A 19,737-nucleotide genomic window follows, 5' to 3' on the forward strand; every position below is an offset into this window, starting at 1 on the left:
GATTTAGCCTTGGTGGAAAATGAAGATCAAAAGATCTGTGGCAACTGTACTTCGACGGTGTTGCCAACCAGAGAGGATGCGGGGATGGAATATTGTTGATAACCCCTAACAATCTCTATTTGCCATTGGCATTCCAGCTAGACTTCCCGTGCAACTACAACATTGCTGAATATGAAGTCTGTATGATTGGTTTGGAGATGGCATTGGCCATTGGAATCAAGAAGATAAAGGTTTATGGAGATTCCTCAATTATAATCTGTCAAATCCAAGGGAGATGGAAGACAAAGAATGAAAAGTTGAAGCCATATCAGAAACATTTAGAAAGAGTGATCAAGCAGTTCGCAAAAATTTCCTTCGATTACCTGCCTAGAGATAGTAATCGGTTCGCCTATGCTCTTGCTGTTTTCGCTTCAATGGTGGAATGCGATCCTGAAGCTCAGGTCCACCCAATTTTGTTGAAAGAAGGCATGGTCCAACATACAGTGATCTGGTAAATGCTCTAACAACAGATGGAAGGCCTTGGTTTGCTCACATCATCGACTTTATACAAGATGAGTAGTATCCAGTTGATTCCACCTCGGGAGAATAGAAGTGTCTACAGAAATATGCCACTTAGTTTATCCTTCAAGATGAATTGTTATAAAAAAGGTCATATGATGACATACAATTATTATGTGTGGATGAAGAACAAGCTCAGGCAGTGATGGAAGAAATTCACCAAGGGATATGCATACCTCACATGAATGCAAAGATGCTCGCCAAGAAGATTGATGCTGAGATACTATTAGGCTAGTATGGAAGTAGATTGCTTAGTTTTTGTCAAGAAATATCGCAAGTGCTAGATATTTGCCAACATAATCCACATTCCACCAACATGGCTTCATTCTTCGAGCGCTCCTTGGCCGTTCTCTACTTGGGGCATCGATGTTATAGGGAAAGTTAATCTCAAGACATCTAATGGACACGAGTTCATCCTGGTAACTATCAACTACTTCACAAAGTGGGTGGAAACATTGTCTTACACCATTTTGATAGTTGTAAAGGTAGCAAAATTCATTAGGAAAAATATCATATGTGAATATGGAGTACCTCAAGATCTCATATCCGATCATGACACACATTATGGGGAAAAGCCGATGAAATCTGTACTAAATTTGGTATCAAGAGGAATAGATCCACAACTTATAGGCCACAAACCAATGGGATAATGGAAGCAACCAACAAGAAGATAAATGCCATATTACAGAAGATGATAGATATTCACAAGGATTGAGCCGACAAGCTTCCATATGCATTATGAGCTTATTGGACTTTAATTCGGATTTCAAAATTAAGACTTCCTCCTGTCCATCGCATGTGCAGATGTGCCCCACACTCAAAGTTTTGAGCTTGATCCGCACCATCCAAATGGGAGCTCGTCCACGTGAGTACATGACAAGTTCTGATGCCATGCCACAAGATCAGTAGCGCACCCCTGCACTACACAGGAGCCGGATCCATCATCAATCGCCCATAGTAAACTTAGCATTTGATGGTTTATTCCAACTAGAAAAGTGGGCCCCACTCGTGTAATACTCCACTTCACAACACCTACAACGAAATCCTAATAGCCATTCTTCCCCCCCGCTTTCATTATGATACCACAAGTCCACTTGGCCCCACCAGTACTTTCCATCATAACGAATCAAAACTTGCTACGTCACTCATTGGTACTTATCAAACTATTACGGTTTAGGGTTTGGAGGGAGGATGGAGAGGTTGGAGGTGGCGAAAGCGCGCCAAGGAATCGTGACATGTATAATCTTATTGACAATGACATAAAAAAAGGCGGCAATCGCCGATTCGAACCCAACTCACTTGTATTATTATTTTCCACAAACGAAAATAAACCCAAAAAAAAGATTTTTTTTTCTTTAAAAATAATAAAATTAAAATGCCACACGAGTCAGGCTTACTATCACTTTCTCACACGCGTGAATGGGGTCAGAACCTATTGTTTATTATTATTATTTTTTTCATATTTATAAAACTTTTCTATCTGTTCCCTCCATATCTATCCGAAACTAAATTCCCTCTTTCCCTCGTTTTCTGCTCTCCCAACTTTTTTAACCTTCGTTTTCTTCTCTCTTCTCATAAAAACTCTCAGATCCCGTTCTCTCTCGGATTCGCTCAATTTATGTCCTAATTTGGTTCGAACCTGTCATCTGCTTCGATCTTCGGAGACTTGAGCAGCTTTGGCTTCGAGAGGTCTCGATCTAGATCGCGTTGAAACCAAAGAAAAGGAGGGTTTTTTTGTTTGATCGTTCCATTAGACGAAAAATCGCGGGAAACCTACTCAAATTTCTGGATGTCTGGCGCCCGAGCTCCAAATCGCTCGGCGCAGCCGTCGGGGCAGATCTTCCAACAACGGCAACACCAACCTTTGAAGCGTCACCTTCCCTTCTCGTCCACGAAGCCACCATTCGTACCGCCCGATGATTACCACCGGTTCTCTGAGGGGGTTCTTGACGAGGAAGCTGAAGCTGTAATTGTTAAATCTACTGTGAGTTTTACTTGGATACGTGTTTCAGCTTGGGTTCTTTCGTTGTGGTTTTTTTCATTGCTGTTTGAGGAGAATTTTACGGTGATCGGCTTCTTTCAATGCTTATGGTTGTTCTCTGCTGTTTGGCTTCTTAGAAGTGCGGGGATTTGTTTTTCTATGCTTGTTTCTGCTGAGACTGGGTTCAATGTTCCATTTTTTGGTAATTTCATAATTCATTTTGTTCACTGCTTTGTGCTTGAATGGAATGGGGTAGCTTGGTAGAGAAATCCTTTGGTACTGAGTTGCTTAAAGGTTTAGTTTTACACAGGGTTCATGATTTTTCCAGGGCGTTTCCGGGAGAGCCTTCAATTTCTTGTGGTATTACTTCCATCTTTTCCCGATCCATGTTTTGCTTGTTAATTTGGTGCGAGAAGCTGATAGTGGTTGGGATCTATAGAGCAGTAATTGATGTCTGCAGTGCCAAATAAAAAAGAAAAAAGGCCCTGTGAATTGAGGTTGCATATGGATGCATGACGCATGATTCCAAGTTTCAAGTGGGTCAGATTGATGAATCTTGGCTTGGATTGTGAAGTGAAATAAGGGAAGAACTGTCCAGTGTTTTTAAGTGTTTTTGAGAGTGAGTCTACGATTCTGGATGAGGTAAATCACATTTGAGTGTAGTTTCGAGGGGGAATAAGGTTTAGATGGTTTGACTGAGGACAAGGAATAGTGAACAACTAGTATTGTGTGTTATATTCTGTTGTTCTTTATAATTCTTCTTTGAGTATGGCTTATAAGTCACTTTGATGAAAGGAAGTGGTTCTGTGTATGACTTAGGTAGTGATACTATGTGGGACTCTTGGAACTGGGATGTATCTTTTTGATAGACCTCTTTTGGAGTTCTTGTAAATGCATAAAACCTAAATGATACACTATCGTTGACCTTTGGGCTGAGGGTACTAATTTCAATTATTAGCTCTAAAGGTTGCACTGTTGTAGGACTATTTGTTTGCTAAGTAACATGTCTCGATTTCTAATTCCTTTGTTTGATAGGTAGATAGAAATATTTACCAAAGTAAAAGAAGGGCGGGAATGTTAGAGAGATCATGTCACTATAGAGAAGCAAGAAAGCCCTCAAAGGAATCCTATGTTGCATGGGTCTGTGTGTGTATGCGTCTAGTGGTGAATCCGACTGTTAAATCTTAGAAATGGGTATTTAGCTCAGATGGACCCAGATTGGGTGTGGATGCATTAGCACATCATATATGAAGAATACAATATGAAACAGCTTCTCATGCAAAGCAGGGGGTAAGGCCCTCCCAGACCCTGCAGTAGCGGGAGCCTCGTGCACTAGGATGCTCTTATACGGAGAATACAATATCCTAGTTGGCAGGCAACTAATAATTCTAATGCACTCTTAATTTGTATCTGCAAATGAACTCAAGACCGAAGTATGCAATGCTGGACTCTTAAACTCCAATTTGCAATTATCTAGAACCTATAAAGTTATTGGCTGCATGCAGTTGTAATAAAACAATCCCACATTTCTTTTTGTGCATATGGAAGTAATCAGCACATGACCGATCGAAGGATTTGGGTTTGGAGGATCTGAAACCTATACCCACCATATGTAGTGTCCTACTTGATACAGGTACTATGGGTGAAATGAGGAGTCCTGGTATTCCAAAATGTAACAGTTCCATGGTAGTCCACGTTAAGTCGTTAAAAAGAATAGCCAACAGCTTAATTAATCAAAGACCATCAACATAAAGTTAATATGACCAAGAAACCATCCTAGAACCTATAAAGAGAAAGTGAAAAACAGTGGCCTACTAAAACTCTGTTCAGCTATACAGCTTGCTCAAGAAACCACTCCAATCACTATGAAAGTATTTAAGAAAATGCCAATCAGTCCCTTCAACTCATCTTACTGTGAGATTTCCCTACATTGTAATCCTGCCTCGTCATATTTTATCTCACACTCAGATGAGAACGGGAACGCACTTTACTGCCTCCCTAGAATTGATATAGGATTGGTGCGTATAATTCTTAACTGCGATAATTGGAACTTGGAATGATATTGAAGACATTCCCCATATTTTTATATCGGTAGTGTTTCTCAAGTTGAACTTGTAGGGAAATACTGGATCTTTCATTCCAGAAAAAGGGATATAGGTTTTGGTATGAAAATAAAAGAAAAAGTGATCTTGGTGAAACTTTTCAGCCTTGTTTAGAAAGGGATATCCTAGGGATGTATTGAGGGAAGAAGTATTTCCTCTCTCAAATCATATGGTTCAGCTGTCCTGTAGCATGTTGGTGGGGATTACGAAATTTCTTGGTCTAAGACACTTGTTTACTTGGTTTCAACAGTTGAGATGGTAATCAGCTGAGGTGGGCTGGGATGGGATGAAGACTTTAGGGTCTGATGATGGTTGGGGGGAAAAAAGAAAGTGAACTTCAGTGATGGTCAAATGGTGGGTATGGATGTATGGTGCTGTGAGAAAATAAAGAAAATAAATAATAGAGGAAGAAGGCAAACAAAGATCTGAGCTTTGAGGAACTAGGAATCTGCCTAGAGGCTGAAGGACTTCATCTTTACCATGAATCTACATGGCTGTAGAGTGCTCTGCCTGCAACCTAATTTCGTTCAGTTCTGAGAAAAATGCTGGTGTAGACAAGCTGCATTACAAACAGTACAGCTGCAGGAATAGAAGATCTAGGCCCATACTTAGGCCCACAGTTCTTCAACTGGACTTTGGTTCATGCTAGACTAAGCCCATGGGTCTAGGTGTTTGTTGGTTCACTCAAAACCAGATCGTGGGGGCGATATTGGAGTTTTTATTTTGTTAGTTAGTAGCTGCTACAAGCAAGGTTTTAGGTCTCGGTTTTGGCCCTGGTTTCGCCAGGCCACGAAACTGAGTTTTGCTGAGATCTCGAGTTGGTGTATTTTTTCCCCGTCTTGACTTGGTGGCCATATGGCCAAGATAGGTCCTAAAACTTGACATCCACCATATTTTAAGCCTTCTAAACACAATGGAAACATTAGTTTTTACATATTCAAACCCAAAATGGTACTTTAACTTTGGACCCTAGGTTGCTTACAAAGTAGGTGAGCTCTACCCTAGGCTATTCCACACAATATGTTGAACACATAATTAAAGTAGAGGTGTAAACAACTTAATTAAGCATTAAGAATTAAAAAACATCAAACCATAAATTTTTTAAGCATTAGGCATCATATTCATAAATCATCATACATGATTATTATGAATATGATCAAGCTGTCCGACACTCATATGTAAATAATTGTTAGAAACTTGAATAGAGACATATTTTAAACAAATTCAAGTGTAAGTGTGTAAGAAATCCTTCCATTTGAGAGTAGCTAGTACTGAAACAAGTGTCGGGCTGGATCAACAAAACAACCATGTTGTTGTTGAATCAAGCTCGTGACAAGTCCTACCATTTAGATTTTTTTTTTTACCTAAAACTGTTCTTGAGATGCAATGCAACTCCTTCTCTTGATGTTGAAGCTTCAATCTTGAATCTCCAAGCTTTAATCTTCAGTTGATGTGAGATTTGCCCAAAAAAAGCACCAAAACCCTCACTTGGAGAGTTGGAGAAGTTTTTCCTTCACAGCAGAGTGAGAGAGGCAAGATTTCGATATCCGAGATCGAGATATAACTCGAGATCTCGGCGAGATACTGAGATCTTGCACAAATCCTGTATCACCTACTGTCTTGTCTTGACTCTTGAGACTTCACGAAACCAAAATTTTTACGAGATCTCACCAAGATCTTGTACTTTGGCTACAAGTAACTACTAACTAGTTTCTAATTTGGTTACTTTGTAGTATTAGGCTAGTTTCTTCTTAAGTTGTTTCTATTTTTTGTTGTTTGATGTACAAGTCTTCACCACTACATGTTTGGGCCTAATTTAGTAGTTTCTATTTTATTGCTTTCTTTTCTAGTGGTAGTAAACTCCTCTTTTTATTGTAAGGGGCCTTAGAAACTTCCCATGATTTTGATGATTAATGGATATTGGCTTTGTGCCTGCCTTTGCTGTTAGACACAGTTGTGTGGGGTGAGATGCCTATCGGTTAGTGAGTTACTAAGGCCATAGGTGAGAGGCCTTGGTCATATCCTTTCTCCTTCCCCTCTTCTTCTGCTTTATTTTATTGCAACGCTAGTTTCTATTGGAGCTGTTCAAGATCTATTCCTACGGCTGTGATCTCTGCCCTGCTGTGTTACTCTGGTGGAGTTACTGTTGGTGATATCAAGCTCTGTTGGAGCCATTCCTGCCATCCACATACCCTGCGGTATCTTGTTCTTGAAGTTCTCTCAGCAACTCTCTGTTATATTCTCCAATCTATCCAGCAGATCCTTGTGGTGCTTTGAAGAGTTCATCTACTGTTGGAAGCCTCCTATCGATCAAGAATTCAGCTCCCTTCTAATGGTTAGTTCTGTAGCAAATTAGTAAGTTACGAAGTCTGGCCCTACTTACTAATTTCATACCTATGTTGTTATCTCTCAATCTAACCATTAATTTGATGAGAATTTTTGCGAAGTGTATCCACCATTCCACCATCAGACCTCATCTTCAATTCAAGTTAGGTGTTGGTCTATCTAGCAGTTTGCTAGATTTCAATTGTTGCAAAATCTGTCACCTTAGTTTCTATTTTTTGTTCCTCCTATTATAGCCATTGATCCAACCATTGGATCCCCATCAAACTGGGGGGGGTACTGTTCCTCTAACCTAACTCCCCATTCGACCAGAACTTGGGCTTGATCTAACCCTTGGTTCTTTAGCCATCAATCTCCTTTGTTGCTTCCTACCCTATGGTTCTACTTGTGGGTTGGGTCAACATTGTCGCTGTTAAGTGAGGTTTAGCCCTATCGGATGCTTGACTACAATCTGTAATTGATCTACCTGCTACTTAACTAGAACTACTTTTATTTAGACTGACTGAAACAAATAAATAGCTAATCCTAGAAAACTGAAGCCCCTTCAAAATAAATTTGAAACCAAACTGACCCCCATGCCCAGAAATATTTTTATTTTGTCTCTAACAGTGGCTGACCTTTTATAAAAAGTGAAGTTATTCTTTTGAACTACTTTCTACCTACTTACTGAAAGTTCAACCCTATATTCTACTATTCAAAACCCTATGAACTGAAGCTAAAACCAGCCCAAATATAGTCACTTTTGGATGCTCAAGCCTCAAGCCAAAAAGAAAACACTTGTTTGGCTGGCACCTTTTGAAATTTTTTTTTTTGGGGGGGGTGGGGGGGGGGGTGGTGCGTATTCATATACAGGATGCAAGATCATCTTTTGGGTTTGGGCACCTTGGCACATAAGACGCCTTGAACCTCTTGGAGCAACTTGTCGCCTGGGGATGCCTTGACAACTATGGTCTTCTTGATAACTTCAATTTTGAACTAATGAATAGTAAATTGTTATGGTGAGATACTTTGGCTAATGTTTGACTAGTTCTGTTTACTACACTTGGTATTGTGTCTTGACTCTTGATACATAGCCTTTCTTGCATAGCCTAAGCTCTTCATGATGAGTAAACCCTGAAGCATAATTTAAAGTTGAAATATCACTTGTAGTGTTTTTCTACCATTAACATATTTTCAAGGAGAAATTCTATCTGGAAAATATATATGCGTCCATCTGTCTCTCTGCAGGTCCAAGTTTTGAGTGTTGGAACCTTGGTTTCCTTAACAGAATGAAATTTCTGTCTTGGAAGTTCCTTCTTGGGACCTGGCAAGCAATTTCCTGTTAATTTGTTTTGTCTTTTATTTCTTTTCAAACCCTGGATCATAGTGTGTAAGTCTTAACCGATCTTCCTCTCAATTACAGTGCCAACTTTCACTTCTTCATGCATTTAAGGGTTAGCAAACTATCACTTGTGCCGCCACTGAAATTCATTGTTATTGTAACAGAACTGAAGATAAAACCTAACCTGTAGCAAGAGAACTAGAAGAAGAAAGCAAAAAAGAAAGAAGAAGATCTGAGAAGAGAAGAAGTAAAAACCGAGAGAGAGAGAATAGACTTCTCACGATTTAGTTAATTCCTAAAACGTGAGAGGCAGGTTTTATTTATAATCAACCTTAAGTGAATTACAATAAGAAACACCCAAGATACCCTTGAGACATAACACTAAATAGAACTAACTAGAAAGAACCATAAAAGACAGAAATAACCCCAAATAACTAAACACGATAATCTTAACACTCCCCCTCAAGCTGGAGCGTAGACATCACCAAGATCCAGCTTGGAACAGCCACTTGCAAACTGTGGTTGAAACAAAGCTTTGGTAAACATATCTCCAAGTTGAAACTGGGATCGAACAAAAAGAGTAGTAATCAACTTCTTTAGAACAGCATCGCGAACAAAATGACAGTCAACTTTAATGTGCTTGGTTCGTTCATGAAACACTGGGTTGTTGGCAATATAGATAGCAGCCTGGTTATCATAGTACATCTCCATGGGCTGATCACTGAAATAACCAAGCTCATGAGTAAAGGAACGAACCCACATCAATTCAGCAGCTGTGTGAGCCATAGCTCTGTACTCAGCCTCTGCACTGGAACGAGCAACAGTAGTCTGTTTCTTGCTCTTCCAAGTAACTAAGTTACCACCAAAGAAAGTACAATAACCAGTAGTAGATCTATGATCACCATCAGAACCAGCCCAATCGGCATCAAAAAATCCAATAATGCTAGTGGGTAACATAAAATACGACATGCGAGCCTCCCAATGAACTAAATGCGTAGGTCCCATGAACAGGTGACTGTGATAACATCCACAACAAAAGAGATATCGGGACGAGTAATCGTAAGCTAGATAAGTCTACCGACCAGGCGCGATCTGGTGTGGATAACTAAAGGTTGTGTCATCAGAAGCACCAAACTTGACATGAGGATCCATAGGAGTATCGATAGGTTTACAACCCGTCATACCTGTCTCATCAAGTAAATCAAGAACATACTTCCTTTGGGACAAGCTTAGACCGCGAGAACTGCGAACAACTTCAATGCCAAGAAAATACCTGAGGTTACCCAAATCCTTAATCTGAAAATTGTCAAGTAGATATGTCTTCACCTGTGCAATCCCAGAAGCATCATTACCAGTGATAATAATATCATCAACATATACTGCTAAGATGACCACATTAGACCCCTGCCGTCTAACAAAGATAGAGTGATCAGAGTAGCACTAAGAAAATCCACAACTAGCAACAACACTACTAAATTTATCAAACCAGGCACGAGGAGTCCATAAATTGCCTTATGAAGGCGACAAACTCGGACACTATCCTCCCCCTGAGCAACATACCCAGGAGGTTGCTCCATATACACCTCCTCCTGCAGGTCATCATATAAGAAAGCATTCTTCACATCCATCTGAAAAAGGGGCCAGTTAAGGTTAACAACCAAAGAAAGTAAAATACGAACGGAATTCAGCCGTGCAATAGGGGAGAAAGTCTCAAAGTAATCGACCCCATAGGTCTGGGTAAACCCCTTGGCAACCAAACGGGCCTTATGCTGCTCCACAGTACCATCGGGATTGTACTTCACGGTGTACACCCAACGACATTTAACAAGATCCTTACCAGGTGGGAGATCAACCAAAGACCAAGTCTTACTAGAGATGAGAGCCTCCATCTCCACATCCATAGCATTTTTCCACTCAGGGAGAGACAGAGCAAGGGTATAAGAAGTGGGAATAAAAGTAGAATGTAATGCCGTAGCAAAAGCACGATAATGAGAGGGAAGATGCGAAACAGACACATAAGTTGCCAGAGGATAAAGAGGACGGGTAGTGCAAGTGCGAGTACCTTTTCTCTGAGCAATAGGGAGATCATCAACATCAATAGGAGGATTTGCAGGCAAAGAATCAGCTGGTGGCGGTAAAGGTGGGGCCGCAATAGGTTGAAGTGGGAGCAGCGGCTACTGTTGGTGACGACACACATAAACCTGTACAAGTGGGGCAGCTATCGGCAGAGGAAGAGGAGTAGGGGCAGCAACCCGACCAACTTCATCAAGATTAACATCAACAGAGGGACCAACAAAATAAGGGGAACTCTTGAAAAAGGTAATGTCAGCAGAAATAAACTGTTGGCGAGTAATAGGGTCAAAACAGCGATACCCCTTCTGGGTACGAGAATATCCAAGAAACAAACACTTAACAGCCTGAGGAGATAGCTTATCAAGCCCGGGGCGAAGCACATGAACAAAACACTGACACCCAAAAACACGAGGAGGAAGAGAGAAAACAGCCCGATTAGGAAACACTATTTTGAAAGGAATTTGATTATTTAGAACAGATGAAGGCATACGATTAATTAGAAAACAAGCTGTCAACACCGCATCTGCCCAATAGAGTTTGGGAACATGCATATGAAACATCAAAGAGCGAGCGACATCTAACAAATGGCGATTCTTACGCTCTGCCACACCATTTTGTTGGGGTGTATAAGAGCAAGAAGTTTGGCGAAGAATGCCATTGTCAGAACAAAACTGAGAGACCTCACGCTAAATTAATTCAAGGGCATTGTCAGTACGCAAAGTTTTTAAAGGAACACCAAACTGAACTCGAACTTCATTATAAAACTGTTTTAAGACAGATACAAATTCAGATCGATCCTTCAAGAGGTACAACCATGTCATTCGAGAATGATCATCAATAAAACTAACAAAATAAGAAAACCCTAACCGACTTTTGACCCTACAAGGACCCCAAATATCCGAATAAACCAACTGAAATAAAGAAGTACTCCTAGACTCTGGACTCAAAGGAAAAACAGTACGATGATGCTTGCCAAGCTCACAAGCTTCACATTCGATACGGGAGACAGACTTGCAACTGGGAACAAGGTGCTGCAGCTTAGAGAGAGAAGGATGTCCTAGCCGATAGTGCCAATGTAAAGGAGATACGCCAGGAGAAGTAGCAACCGCTGCAGTAAATGTAGTTCCCAAATCAAAGTAATAGAGGCCTCCCTTCTCATACCCGCCACCAATCTTCGTCTTTGTTGCAAGATCCTGAAAGACACAATAAGAAGGGTGAAAGGTTATAGAACAATTCAAAGTTTTAGTTAATTGACTAACAGACAAAAGATTAAGAGGAAGCTTGGGAACATGAAGAACATTAGTTAAAGATATGTCAGACGACAAGGAAACTTTCCCATGACCAGTGATTGGTATGGAGGATCCATCTGCAATAGAAATCCGAGAGGACATTGAAGGCTGTGTGTAAGATGAAAACAAATTAGGCTTACCGGTCATGTGAGAAGATGCTCCGGAGTCAATGACCCACGGAGAGGATGAGGACGCAAAACAAGCAGTAGTACCTGAGTGGGCAAGAACAGCTGTAGATGTAGAAGATGAAGTCTCAAGTTGCTGGACTCGTTGTAAGAGTTGAGAGACTAAATCATTAGAAGAGTTACCACCATCAGTAGAGGATCCCGGGGCAGTGTCGGAAGAGTGCACAGAATCAGCCCCTCCATCAGATACGGTAGACTTTGCAAATTGCTCACGAGCCCACTGTGGTTTGCCATGTTTGAGCCAACACTTATCAATAGTATGATTAGACCGATTACAATGAGTGCACCATCTAGAACCAGCATCAACAGAACCAGAACCAGAACCAGCACCAGCAGTGTTAGACATAGAACTTAGAAAGCAAAAAACTAGAAGAAGAGAAGAAGAAATTTCACTAATTAATTGAACTAAAAATTGAATTAAAACTAAACTAAAACTAACTTAAAAACTGAACTCGAACTAACTTGTTACAACCCAAAGGGCAAGGGGTATTTATAGGGAGAACCAGCTCCACGACTATGCCCAAAAGTAGAACCACGACCGCGAGAAGAGGTACCACCACCACCACGGCCACGCCCTCCAGTAGAAGGGAAAAGGGCAGAATTATCTTTGTTGGGAGAAGCTGAATCAGATTTCACTACTGAAGGGGATACAACTCTCTGGAGCCGACAATATGCTTCATTCATAGAGGGGATCTTCTCTCCAGTCAACAATTGACTTTTGATGGATTGAAGATCAGAGTCTAACCCAGAGAGAAATTTGGCAACCAAAAATTCAGATCGTTGGGACTTAATTACAGCAGCATCAGTAGAGATAGGCTGGTATACATTAAGTTCTTCCCACATCCCCTTCAATGAACTGTAATACTCACCAAGGGATTTTCCATCTTGTTTAAAAGAGAAGAATTTCTCATAGAGGTCATAAATTCGGGACAGATTTGTATCTTGAGAGTAGCTTTCCTTGAGTTCTTCCCAAACACCCTTGGCAGTTTTATGAAACATGACATTAGAAGCAATGGAGGGTTCCATGCTATTCCAAAGCCAGCAAAGAAGGGTTGCATTCTCAGCCTTCCAATCATCATATTTGTCATCAGTAGATTCCAGAGGTGCCATGGTAAGGTATTTCATCTTCCGGCGAGCAGTGGTATAGACCTCAAATGCTTGAGACCAAAGAAGATAATTAGAAGCACCATTCAGCTTCACACTGGTAATCTGAATATTAAAGTTGTCGGTAGAAGACTTAGAATCAGCCATTAGGGAAAATAATAGATGTAAACACCAATGTCGATAACAGCCCAAAAGAAAACCCTGATCAGGGTAAAACCGATAGCCTTGAAGAATAGGGCAGAACAGCCCAATACAGAAGTATAATCTTTGATGAAGATAACCACCAATAATGATGTATAATTACTGTAACTCCAGCAGCAAGAATGAAGAACAGATCCCAGAAGAAAAACAAATCGATTTCCACAGGGTTTTGGAATATCGATTGTCAGGGTTTTAGACAAGCAAGGAACCAATCTTCAAGTGCTTCGAACAGCAGCAGGAACATACACAATCAGTTGCAGCATAGCAGGGAACTCTAGTCCTTCATGAATATATGACTAGAGTTCAGATCAATATAAGCAGCATATGGTTGCTGTAGACCACGATAGAAATAAAAGGATGAAAAACCTTCAAAGCAGCAGCAGCAAGGAGAATCTCGTGGATCAGAATTCAATGCTCTGATACCATGTAACAGAACTGAAGATAAAACCTAACCTGTAGCAAGAGAACAAGAAGAAGAAAGCAAAAAAGAAAGAAGAAGATCTGAGGAGAGAAGAAGTAAAAACCGAGAGAGAGAGAATAGACTTCTCACGATTTAGTTAATTCCTAAAACGTGAGGCAGGTTTTATTTATAATCAACCTTAAGTGAATTACAATAAGAAACACCCAAAATACCCTTGAGACATAACACTAAATAGAACTAACTAGAAAGAACCATAAAAGACAGAAATAACCCCAAATAACTAAACACGATAATCTTAACAGTTATGTGTTCCTTCCTGACTGTCTACTCCTTTTTAATCTGTCCTTAACCAGTTCTTAACTACTTACAGATAGTCCATCAGGAATATCCTTTATATTGCAGGAAAGAAGGTGTCATCTGTAGCTTTTCCTCGACCTGAAATTCTAGGTGTAGTCAGAGAGAAACTTGTTTTTTCACTGCGTAAAAGTGGTTTCATATCTCAACATGCTTAGATAACTAAATCTGGTGCTGTTTTACTTTGTGCAAAATAAGAATTATAACAATACGTACTAATTTGAGCCTTTGAGCTAGTTAGATAGTGTGTTTCTCGGTTGGGGGCCATAGGTGTCCATGGACCTCCATACCGTTGGAATATGGGAGTATTAGAGTTAGTTAATGTCTACGGTAGTCTAGTTTGCTTTTCTATTGTAACTATGTATTAGTGTAGGTGTTAGGTTCCTATTATGCTTATGATTACGAGTTTCAGGTTGACCATGTAACCTTTATCATGCATTTATATAAATGACCAAGCTGTGACTATAGGAGTACTCTCTTCTATTGCACAACCATTCTTCCATCTCTCTCTCTCTCTCTCCCTCCCTTCTTCTTAGATTCTGGTTTCTTAAGTTCTTGAATAACTGCATGGTATCTGAACTCTTCCATTATCCATCTCTGCTATCGATTCTGGTTTGGAAGTCTAAAATGTATCTTTGTTCAAGGGTTGCAGCAACCTGTGCTTCTTGATGCTTATCTTAGGCCCTAGTTGATGATGATGATGTCAAATTACGGCCCCTGCTTCCTATGGATTGCATCTGTACTCAAATCTCTGCATGTTGAAGCTTAAAACAAGGTCTTCTCATGGAGATACTCTGTTTTTCTATCAGATTTGAGATATGATTTTATGTCACATCCAGCCACAAGTTAAGTTTCAGCTATTGGGATTTTATAGGCCCTTATACAAGGGATCTTTGACAGTGATATCAAGCCAATACCAGTTTTTGTTTGGTATTATTGTTCTTCCCCAAAATCACTTGGCAGTACTCTGTTTTCCTTCAATTGCTGGGCAGGTTTGATTCCTCATTTGCACAAGATCTGTCCATCAGATTACTGTAGGATTTTGGGGCTTTATAGGTCAACCGTAAGGTGACCTTCGATCAAAATTTGGGCCAGATCAGGTCCTTTGATACCTTCCTTCCTGAGATCTCTTATTTTTACTGGTTTTCCCTTGATAGCGTGACTAGTTGCTGCTGTCTCTACTGTGTTACCAGATTTATCAATGCTATATATGATTTGTTAGATCAGAATCTCTTTTTTCAAGTTCTATTGGACACATATACTTATTGATTTGTGCATTCAATCAAGACCTACTCACATATTGGTTGTTGAGGATTCTCATCTGGTATCGTTGGTTAGCCTTCTTTACCATTATAGAGTTGTTGAAGATTGCAATTGTTGTTAGCTTCTGTTGGGATCATTGTGCATGATGGCTGATCCTAAGCCTACCACTGACAATATCAATGTCCAGATTACCACTATCAAACTCAATGGAGTTGGTAATTATCTATTATGGGTTCAAGCTGTCAAGGTTTAAATTAATGCCAGAGGGAAATTGAAATACCTTACCTTTGATTCAAAGAACTTTCTAAAATAAAAGCATATGAGTGGATGTGTGAGAATGATACCCTCTGTATATGGCAGTGGAACAATATGAATCAGGCAATTGCTGCAAACGTTATGTTCCACCCACCCCTAAAAGGGTGGGGTGATTTGAACAGCCCTACTCCTAAAGAAAGAATACATCCCGTGTTTATGAGTTATATGATAATTGTTGAATTTCAAGCAGGGCCAAGTCATTGAATGGATACTTTATTTCCTTTACGGGTGAGAGAGAGGAGTTCAATATTCATCAATCTTTGACTACTAACCTGGAGCAGTTACAACTTCAACATGAAGATTTTTATGTAGCAAAGTTTATGGTAGGCTTAAATCCTAATTATCAGATTGTTTAAAGTCAGTTACTTGCTGGGAAGAAGATACCTACTCTCAATGAGTCCTTTGATCATCTTCAGAGCATTGTTATACCCATAGTTCAAAATCTCGCCGAGATCTTGAAAATCTCGTGAAACTCAAGCTGGTCGAGACGAGATTTGATACGAAATAAAAAACTGCAGTCTCGAAAATCTCGGTCGAGATTTCGACCGATATCTCGCAAGTTTTGAATATATCGCCGAGATATCAGCAGAGTAATACAAACCATTTTATAAAAGGCACCTAACTCGACTTCTAGTTCGAAATTTCGAATTCTCTCTCCTGAAAGACTGTTGTTTTGGTCTGGAGAAGGGGAAAAGCTTGCTTTCTTCACTTTTTGGCCACATCATCATTCCTTGCTACTGGGATACACTACGAAGAGATCGATTGTTGCCTATTCTTCCAGATTTGGCTACATTCAACCATTTCAGGTAAAGTTACTATTGACAAAATATATTTTTTGGAAAAAAGATGAGAAATACTTGTATGGGTGTGGATTTTTATATGTTACACACTGGAGGCCGATCTACGACCTCACAGTGTGGATTTTCTTTTTTAAAATTTTTTTTGGTTAAAATATTGATTTTCCTACAACAAAAATCAGAAAAAAATAAGGTTAACATAAATTGGATGGGGCTCAATTACATATATGTTTCACACCGGAGGCTGATCTACGACCTCAGGTGTCATTTTTTTTTTTCAGCAAGTAAATAATTATTTTTAATTTTAAAAATTATGAAAAATATTTAAAATATTCAAAAAAATGGGAAAAATAAGAAAAAAAATTCTGTTCTGTTTAGAAAAATTAGGGAAATTTATGGTATAGCAATTGAAGCTCATATGAGGCTCCAAATGCTGCACCATTTTTTTTTCTTTTTTGAGTATTAGGCCAATATTTATTGAAAAAATAGGGAAAAATAAGGAAAAATATTCTGTTTTGTTTAGAAAAAATAAGGGAAATTTATGGTACAACAATTTTAGCACATATGAGGCTCCAAATGCTGTACCATACTTGTTTCTTGAGTATTAGGCCAATATTTTTTTGAAAAAAAACTGAAGGGTTTTTAATTATAAAATAAATATGAGGGTTAGGAAAAATAATAAGTGCATACATAGTTGTTTTAGTGGTCTTTGATGTTTTTCATGTTTATAATGGCTTCTTTTTTCTTTATGCAACAGTAAGGAGGTGAGGTAATGACTGACAGTATAGGGGAAGAGGCAGGAGAGGAGGTAGGGGAGGTGATAGGATAGATATAGCATGGCAGCACGGTGTTGTGGCAAACGCAAAACATGATGCAACTATTGTCATAAGACAATGAATTCATGTGGGGCCACAAGATTGAAACAATATTTGGTTGGGAATGCCACAAATGTGATGGCATGCACCCAAGTACCTGTGGAGGTTGCTAGAGCTATAGGAGAGAGCATGAGGGGAGGGAAGAGGAGGAAGGCAGAAAGGGAGAAGGCGAAGCCAGCATTTCAGGAGGCAATTTGTGCGACCCCACCCAAACATAGTACAGGGGGATTATAAGAGTGATGATGATAGTAATGACCCTGCATATATGCCTGATGATGTGGAGACAAAGGCAAAGGCTAGAGATTTTAGGCAGGCACAGGCGAGGAGCATGTCCACCTTACGTGATGAGCATGGTAGATACAGAGGAGGAGTTGATCCATCTACGACAGATGGTAGTGGTAGTGGAGGAGCTGGTTCGTCTAGTAGGCAGCCTATATTTCCCTTCGGGAGATCTCAGAGTATTGGGGTTGCTCCACCTCCAGTTCCAGTGGTCCCACCATGAGTGAACCTCGTATTACAGTAGGACCCCGACAGATTTAGAAAAAATGGTGACAAGCAGCCCATAATTAAGGGGGCATGGGTAATGTGATAGGAATGATTGGGGGAAGCTTTGTCTAAGTGGTTGTTATTCCATAGCATCCCAACAAACGTCACTACGGGGCCCTATTACCAGCCGATGCTAGATGTGGTTGCTGAGGCTGGCCCATGGATCAAGGGGCCCAACGCATATATGGTGATGAATGTGTATTTACCTAAAGAGAAAAAGGGCTACAAAAATATATAGATGAGCTGAGGGTGATGTGGGAGAGCTACAAGGTCACAATTATTTGTAATGGTTGGACTGAGCCCACAAGAAAGTCCATCATCAGCTTTATGGTTTACTGTGATGGGAGGACAGTATTCCTTAAATTTATGGATGCATCTAAGGAAAAAAAAGATGCAAAATATATCTATAAGTTGTTAAAGGAGATTGTTGGGGATGTGGGAGTGGAGAATGTTGTGTAGATTGTGACGGTCAACGAAAGTAATTTTAAGAAGGCTAAGAAGTTGATGAATAACAAAAAGTACCAGCTCTTCTGGACCCTTTGTGTAGCCCATTGCATTGACTTGATGCTAAAGGATATAGGAAAGCTAAAATTGGTGTAGAGTGGTATTGAGAGAGTTAGATAGGTGAGCACCTTCGTTTACAGCCATGGGTTTGCATTGAATCTGCTTAGGGAGAAGTGTGGTGGGGGACTTGGTCAGTCCCAGAATCACTAGATTCATGACAAACTACATTGCATTAAAGAGTTTTGAGACGAAGAAGACTGGACTCAGAGCTATGTTTGCATCTGAAGAATGGTTTGGGTGGAGAGAGTCGAGTTCCCCTGGTAGGGCAGCATAAGCAACCATTGCATCTGAGGAGTTTTGGACCTAGTTGGGTAAGGTGGTAAAAGTGTTAGGCCTAGTTGTCTTGGTTTTGAGGATGGTGCAGTGTGCTTTTAGGCTCACCATGCCACAATTGTATACTGTTGTAGACATGATGAAAGACAGAGTCTACAATACACTGCCACATGGCAATGGGAAGACCGCTGGGAGCTTCAACTTATGCATCCACTATATAAGGCTGGTGAGTATTTAATTTATTTGTCTAATTCACAATAGATTTTGTTATTTGTACCTTCATAGAATATTTAATATATTGACAATATCTATTATTCTATATCAAGTAATGAAAGTAAAATATGCAAGTGAAAACTTGAAAAGGTCAGCGGAAATAATAACTTGTGTGTGCTTAGCAGGTGCTGCAGTCCATACTAGACCGGTCGCGGCACTCGGAGGGGTAACCTCGGTGGTCTACCGTTTTGCAGGTAGCCTTCTGCGTGCAAGGCGGCTGAGCCGACCAATATTTGAAGATAAAAGAGAATTAAAATCTTGAATTTTATATTACTAGGAGAATTTGAATTACACTCTTGATATACAGGACTCTTGAAGAAAGCTTGAAGAAAACTATTCACTTACGGGTTTACTTGAAGGAAACTTGAAGCCTGAGATAAAGGCTTAAACTTGCAGTTACAGACTTGACGAACACTTGATGAAACTTAGTTACAGCTTGGAGAACACTTGATGAAACTTAGTTACAGCTTGGAGAACACTTGATGAATTACACTTGAAGAAAATAAAATTAAAAACCTGAAGTAACTGGGTGTAAGAACTTGAAGAGCTGAGCTACAGCGGTGCTGCGTGCTTCTAATTTCCTCTTCCGAGATTTTCTGCTCCCCTCTTCTTCGAGAAGACAAAGGGTTTTATAGAGCTTTGGAGGTTTTGGACGCTTTACTTTTCCACCGAAAGCAAACCTTATCTTGAAGGAATCTTTGGCAGGGTGTAGAAGCATGTGGTCGTGGGCCCAGAGTCTTGACTTTGGAGGCAGGGGCGCCGAAAGTAGTCTTGGTCCGAAGTGCTACAGTAAAAAGTCATTTTTACTATTCACCACATTGTTGGTAGAACTTGGAATCTTTGAGAAGATACTTCAAAAGCCGCACCGAGGCATTCCACGTGTTGAGACACTGTTTTCC

General features: G+C 40.1%; 1 protein-coding gene across 1 annotated transcript in view; it reads left to right on the forward strand.

The window, feature by feature from the left end:
- The first annotated feature begins 2,070 nt into the window (after positions 1–2,070).
- LOC122671656 (transcription factor E2FA-like) overlaps positions 2,071–19,737 on the forward strand; it is a 62,497-nt gene continuing 44,830 nt past the window's right edge. Inside the window, exon 1 of the mRNA XM_043869010.1 lies at positions 2,071–2,542. Within this exon, the coding sequence (XP_043724945.1) occupies positions 2,348–2,542 (195 nt within the window). The 5' untranslated portion in view covers positions 2,071–2,347. The remainder of the gene's footprint in view (positions 2,543–19,737) is intronic.

The sequence above is a fragment of the Telopea speciosissima genome, chromosome 8 (genome assembly GCF_018873765.1).
Source record: "Telopea speciosissima isolate NSW1024214 ecotype Mountain lineage chromosome 8, Tspe_v1, whole genome shotgun sequence".
Lineage (NCBI taxonomy): Eukaryota > Viridiplantae > Streptophyta > Magnoliopsida > Proteales > Proteaceae > Telopea > Telopea speciosissima.